The 7500-nt window shown below is 47.1% G+C and overlaps 1 protein-coding gene across 1 annotated transcript in view; it reads right to left on the bottom strand.

The window, feature by feature from the left end:
• Positions 1 to 7500, bottom strand: part of LOC143294640 (SCY1-like protein 2) — a 433967-nt gene that overhangs the window by 38640 nt on the left and 387827 nt on the right. Inside the window, exons 5-6 of the mRNA XM_076606016.1 lie at positions 6144 to 6359; positions 3119 to 3235 (exon numbers count right to left, since the gene is read on the bottom strand). Of these exons, the coding sequence (XP_076462131.1) occupies positions 3119 to 3235; positions 6144 to 6359 (333 nt within the window). The remainder of the gene's footprint in view (positions 1 to 3118; positions 3236 to 6143; positions 6360 to 7500) is intronic.

Genomic DNA, 7500 nt, shown 5'->3' with positions numbered 1-7500 from the left:
CCATCAACACAACAGATTCCGACACTGGCTACGGAAGAACATGCCAAACCTATCTAACCATACATTTCTGACTCACTTGTGTAAACAAAGTGAGTCTATGTTTTAACCCGGTGTTCGGTTGTCTCTGTGTGTGTGTCTGTGTGTCCGTGGTGAACTTTAACATTGACATTTTCTCTGCAAATACTTTGTCAGTTGACACCAAATTAGGCATAAAAATAGGAAAAATTCAGTTCTTTCCAGTCATCTTGTTTAAAACAATATTGCGCCTATGGGATGGGCACAAAAAAAAAGAAAAAAAAAAAAAAGAAGCCTAATTATATGCAAACTGCATTTACTGTTATATTTATATTTTTTGTATTCTCTAAACTTGGCACTTTGATCTGATATTCTGACCCAACAACAAGAGCAGTCATTATTATCATTTTTTGTTCAAACAGGAACTTCTTTTGCTAAGCATGGAAGTTTTATTTATTTTGCAAACGTTTTGGTGCAGATACTAAAAAAGGGAAATTACTCTGTAATTATGCTAGGGGACTTAATTCGCTTTAAACTGATCTTTCTCATCTTAAACATTACATTTTGAAATTATACACAATACATAAAAAGCTTGGATTTTTTTTTCAGTGTATCACAAATGAGTCTTGAAGGCCTTGCCTCTCTTGTTCTATCTGTTTGTAGAGATTTTTACCTGATCTTCAAAGCCTCTGAGAGAGAGACAGAGAGACAGAGAGAGAGAGACAGAGACAGAGTGAAAGAAAGAGAACGAGAGAGAGAGAGAGAAAGAGAGCGAGCGAGACAGAGACAGGGAGAGAGTGAAAGAGAGAGCGAGAGAGAAAGAGAGAGAGAGAGAGCGAGCGAGCGAGAGAGAAAGAGAGCGAGCGAGCCAGAGAGAGAGAGACAGCGAGAGAGAGAGGGACAGAGACAGACAGACAGACATACAGAGAGAGAGAGGAGAGACAGAGAGGAGAGACAGAGAGAGAGAGAGGAGAGAAAGAGAGAGAGAGAGAGAGAGAGAGAGAGAGAGAGAGAGAGAGAGAGAGAGAGAGAGAGAGAGGAAGACCCACATATCTCATGAACACAACACTTCGATTTCAGTTTCTCAACGAGCTGTCACTGCATTCAGACAATTCCATACATTCTACTACAACGCATTTGCCAGGCAATGCCTGACCAGCAACGTAATTCAACGAACTTGCCAGGCCTTGAATACATGCATATATATATATATATATTTGTGACCTACTGCAGTGATTTTGTTTTATCACAGGACAACGCTAATGTTGCCATGGGTTCTTCTTCAGTGCGCCGAGTGCGTGCTGCACAAGAGACCTCGGTTTCTCGTCTAATCCGAATGGCTAGACGCCCCTGTCAAACTTGGGAGAGAGAGCGAGACCGGGATTCGAACCCAGACCTTCACGGACCACTGTATTGGCAGATAAGTGTCTTAACCACTCTGCCACCTCCCTTCTGATATCAACACAACAACAACAACAACAACAGCAAGAACAGAGTTCAGAAAAAAAAGAAGACCCCCCCCCCCCCCTCACTTTCCATAAACCCATTCTTGACAAGATGGCTAGTCTGATGAAAGAGATTTCAGTCGGGTTTGATCAAACCTGAACTCTAGTTGCCAGGGAAATTGGAAAAAAATAAATAAATAAAAGAAAGAAAGGAAGGAAGAAGAAGAAGAAAAAAAATCTCAGTGCATCGATCGACGATCAAGAGAAGCATAGGAAGTGAGTGTTTGATGTTTTTCCTTTGCTCTGACGTAATTCGTTGATGCCAGAATGCCAGAGAGAGAGAGAGAGAGAGAGAGAGAGAGAGAGAGAGAGGGGGGGGGGGTCCAGAGAAAGAAAAAAACAACCGAGAGAGCAAGTGAGAGAGAGGAGAGAGAGAGAGAGAGAGAGAGAGAGAGAGAGAAAGGGTGAGACAGGGAGGGAGAGAGAGAGAGAAAGAGACACACACACACACACACACACACACACACACACACACACACACACACACACACACAGAGAGAGAGAGAGAGAGAGAGAGAGAAAGAAAAAAACCCCGAGAGAGCAAGTGAGAGAGAGAGAGAGAGAGAGAGAGAGAGAGAGAGGACCAGAGAAAGAAAAAACCGAGAGAGCAAGTGAGAGAGAGAGAGAGAGAGGGCCAGAGAAAGAAAAAAACCGAGAGCGCAAGTGTGTGTGTGAGAGAGAGAGAGAGAGAGAGAGAGAGAGAGAGAGAGAGAGAGAGAGAGAGGACCAGAGAAAGAAAAAAACCGAAAGAGCAAGTGAGAGAGAGAGAGAGAGAGAGAGAGAGAGAGAGAGAGAGAGACAGAGAGAGAAATAAAAAGGGTGAGACAGGGAGGGAGAGAGAGAGAGAGAGAGAGAGAGAGAGAGAGAGAGAGAGAGAGATAGAGAAAGACAGACAGAGAGACAGACAGACAGACAGAGAGACAGCTAGATGCGGGATAAGGTTACTGAATGAATGAGTGAAGAAGAAATAAACAGTCAAACCAAAGCAGAAACATATTTTATGCTTTACTTATGCAGACCATTAACTTTCGTAAAAAAAAAAAAAAGCAACAAAACTGTTCATGTTAATGGCAAAGTGGAAAGTGTATTGCTTTTATCCCCTTAATCAGTTATGTTTTTTTCAATTCATTTCATCATATATCATTTATTGACCAGTTCCATAAACGCTAGGTTAAACGATCATACAGAAGCGCAGGATAGACTGGAATGTGAATGGAATTTGATTGAAGTTTGTATTGTCGATTTGTATTAAAAGCAAGTATTTTACCATGAAAACTAGCCCCAATATGGACAAACACGCATTTTGCAGACACACACACACATTGGCACACACCCCCCCACCGCGCAAACAAGCCTTCACAAGCACATGCATATACAAGCAAGGTTGTTTGTATGTGTGCTTGTGTGTATGGCCATACGTTTAGAAATGGGTGCCTGCCCCTCTCTCCCCCCTCTCTATCTCTGGTTTGTGTGTGTGTGTGTGTGTGTGTGTGTGTGTGTGTGTGTGTGTGTGTGTGTGTGTGTGTGTGTGTGTGTAGGTGTGTGTGTGCGTGCGTGCGTGCGTGCACGTGTGCGTGTGTGTGTGCTTGCGCACGTACCACGGAGAAGAGCTGGGCGGAAGGCCTGTAGCGGACGTCCTTGTTAATCATCTTCTCCACTGGGTCCACCAGGTTCATGGGCATCTTGTGGGCCACCACCCCGAACATGTCGTTCACCTGTACACAGTCATCATCATCGTCATCATGATTATCATCATCGTCATCATTGTCACTTTCATCGTCATACCTGTCTTGTGAGCCACCACCCCGAACATGTCGTTCACCTGTACACAGTCATCATCATCGTCATCATTATCACCGTCATCGTCATACCTGTCTTGTGGGCCACCACCCCGAACATGTCGTTCACCTGTACACAGTCATCATCATCATCATCGTCATCATCATCACCATCATCATCGTCACCATCATCACCATCATCATCGTCACCACCATCATCATCGTCACCATCATCATCGTCGTCACCATCATCATCATCATCGTCACCATCATCATCGTCGTCATCATTATCATCGTCACCATTATCGTCAGCATTATCATCGTCATCATCATACCTGTCTTGTGGACCACCACCCCCGAACATGTCGTTCACCTGTACACAGTCATCATCATCATCATCGTCACCATCATCACCATCATCATCGTCACAACCACCATCATCACCGTCACCATCATCATACCTGTCTTGTGGACCACCACCCCGAACATGTTCACCTGTACACAGTCTTCATCATCATCATCATCGTCACACACACACACACACACACACACACATATATATATAATATATATATATATATATATATATATATATATATATATATATATATAACATATATGTATATATATATTTAAAAAAAAATCTAATGTATCTTTTCAGTTACAAAATGACACAAAACAGAGAAAAACAGACGGAGATTCATATGCTGCTGCTTCTGCTTGCAGAAATATGGCCACTATAAAGAGCGAGAAAAAAAAAAAGAAGAAAAAAAACCCAACCCCAAATGAAACCACAAACCCCCCCCAAAACAAACAAAAACAAAGAAAACAAACAAAAAACAAACAAACAAACAACAACAACAACAAAAACCCAAACAAACCCCCCCCACCCCCCCCCCCCCAAAAAAAAATTTAAGTGAAACATTTTAATGTTCAGCAGTACACTGATGGGAAAAAAAAAGGTCACTAGGGGAACGTATTTCACGCTTCTGAACCTCTGAACCTTCCCTTCAGTAACTGTACCACTACATGGTGGCATCAACACGCCCCTCCCCCCCCCACGCCCCCCAACCACTCTCCAGCTCCTCTCCTCCACCCCCCCCCTCCCCCAGGAAGTAACACCCCAACCTGAAAGCTCCAAAAGGAAGTGACATTCTTTTGATCTTTGAGGCGATTGTACCTCCCAGACAGAAGATCACAAGAAGGGAGATAAGTGAGACATGTCCTGCACTGACTTCCCTCCCCTCCCCAGAGTGCTTCAACACACCCACCCCACACACTCTCTGGTGATGAGAAGCCCACTGGGGGAGGGGGTGTGGTGGTGGTGGTGGTGGTGATGTTAGGATTGGGGTGGTAGTTGGTGTGGGTGAGGGGGGGGGGGTGAGGATTGGGAGGGGGTGTAGTGGTGGTGGTGGTGGTGATGTTGGGATTGGGGTGGTAGTTGGTGTGGGTGAGGGAGGGGGGGGGATGAGGATTGGGAGGGGGTGTGGTGGTGGTGGTGATGTTGGGATTGGGGTGGTAGTTGGTGTGGGTGAGGGGGGGTGAGGATTGGGAGGGGGTGTAGTGGTGGTGGTGATGTTGGGATTGGGGTGGTAGTTGGTGTGGGTGAGGGGTGCGGGGGTGGGTGGGTGGGGTGGGGTGAGGATTGGGAGGGGGTGTGGTGGTGGTGGTGGTGGTGATGTTGGGATTGGGGTGGTAGTTGGTGTGGGTGAGGGAGGGGGGGGGGTGAGGATTGGGAGGGGGTGTGGTGGTGGTGGTGGTGGTGATGTTGGGATCGGGGTGGTAGTTGGTGTGTGGGTGAGGGGGGTGGTGAGGATTGGGAGGGGGTGTGGTGGTGGTGGTGGTGATGTTGGGATTGGGGTGGCAGTTGGTGTGGGTGAGGGGGGGGAGGGGTGTGTGTGAGGATTTGGAGGGGGTGTTGAGGTTCGGAGATGGCGAGAACTCGTCATTTTCTTTTTACAGGCCTGGAAAGAAGGGAAGGGGGGGAGAGGAAGGGGGGGACATGACGTCAGCCAGTGTTCACGGCGTGATATAACAGGGGGAAAAAAAAACCCCCTGCAACTTTGTGTGTGTGTGTGTGTGTGTGTGTGTGTGTGTGTGTGTGTGTGTGTGTGTGTGTGTGTGTGTGTGTGTGTGTGTACGTGCGTGTGGATGTGTGTGTGTGTGTGTGCGTGTGGATGTGTGTGTGTGTGTGTGTGTGTGTGTGTGTGTGTGTGTGTGTGTGTGTGTGTGACCTAAAAGCACCATCACTGCACGTCGCCAGTCAGAGCAGGCAGTTTTTTTTTTCGCGGTAAACATCAACTCTGTTTCCTTCTCCCGTTTATCATCTAAAGTCATCGTCCATCCGAGCAGTCGTCACTGAAAATCGCGACATCACAGCCACTCCCCACTCCCACCACCATAAAAGAAATTCCGTCACACCCTCTTTAAAAAAAAAAAAAAAAAAAGAAAAAAAAAAAGAAAAAAAAAGAAAAAAAAAAGAAAAAGAAAAAAAGAAAGAAAAGAAAACAGAAAAGAAAAGGGGGATGCCTACTTGTGTAAATCAAGAAAAGCTTCAATCGAAGAAGCGATGATGATAGATCACAGCATCCATTACTGATGAACGATGAAAGCAGTAGTGTTATTGTTGTAAAAAGATAGAAATGCAAACAAAGGCTGAATAAGACTGACACACTGCACACACATACACATCCCTCCTTCTACCACTACCCCCGCACCCCAGACTCCAACAACCCTCCCTCCCAGCCCCCCCCCATCCATCTCCTACCACCATCCCCAAGCCCCCACCCCCCGCCCGCCCCTCAACCTCTCCTCACCCCCTCTCACCCCCCCCCCCCAAGCTGACCTGGTCGAGCTGCTTGACGTAGATCTGAGGGTTGTGGTCGGCGGCGATGAGCGAGTGTCCCCCGTTGTAGACAGCGCACACCACCATGCCCAGCGAGAACATGTCCGACAGGGGGCAGCAGTTCCGGCCCAGCTGCACTTCCGGCGCCAGGAAGTTCAGGTCGGGCTGCGCCATCTTGGGCACCTTGCCGGTCCATGAGGGCACCGTCACTGACTCCTGGAACACAGTGTATCGCGCTGTATTGTTTTGTTATGTTGTAGTGTGACGGGTGCAGTAGCCGAGTGGTTAAAGCGTTGGACTTCCGATCTGAGGGTCGCGGGTTCGAATCTTGGTAACGGCGCCTAGTGGGTGGTGATTTTTAACGATCTACCATGAGCCCCCTTCGTGTGTATACGCAAGCAGAAGATCAAATATGCACGGATGCCACCGTTCAGTGGGTTATGGAAACAAGAACATACCAAGCATGCACACACCCAAAAACGGGGAATGGCTGCCTACATGGCGGGGTAAAAACGGTCAAAAACGTAAAAGCCTACTCGTAAAGTGAACGTAGGAGTTGCAGCCCACGAAGAAGACGAAGAAGAAGAAGGAGAAGAAGAATTCTGCCAAGGACAGCTCTTTTTCTTTGCCGTGGGTTCTTTTACGTGCGCTAAGTGCATGCTGCACACGGGACGTCGGTTCATCGACTCAGTTCAAATGACTAGCGTCCAGACCATATTTCAAGGTCTAGTGGAGGAGGAGAAATTACTGGGGACAGTGGGTTTCGAACCACCGCACTCAGATTCTCTCGCTTCCTACGCGGACGCGTTACCACCGCCAGCATCCCACGACACACGCACACATACACACGCACACACACACACACACAGATATACATATACACACAGACACACGCACACAGGCATACACGTACAGATACACAGACAGACATACACAGATACACACAGCATATAAACACAGGCATACAGACATACGCATACACACAAAACGGAGACAGACAGACACAGACAGACAGACACACAAACACTGACACATACACAAATACAGACAGACAGACACACATACAGACACGCAGACAGACAAAGAGACACACACAACAACCATAAACCCGTACACAGACACACAGATAGACAGACGCGGACACAGACACACAGATAGACAGACGCGGACACAGACACACAGATAGACAGACGCGGACACAGACACACAGATAGACAGACGCGGACACAGACATTCACAAGCACACATACGCATACACACGGAGACACAGACATAGACATAGACACACACACGCACACACAAACTCAGACACAGACAGACAGACAGACAGACAGACAGACACACACACACAAGCTGT

This window comes from Babylonia areolata, chromosome 20, assembly GCF_041734735.1.
Source record: "Babylonia areolata isolate BAREFJ2019XMU chromosome 20, ASM4173473v1, whole genome shotgun sequence".
NCBI lineage: Eukaryota > Metazoa > Mollusca > Gastropoda > Neogastropoda > Buccinidae > Babylonia > Babylonia areolata.
This window is presented reverse-complemented; position numbering and strand designations above follow the sequence as displayed.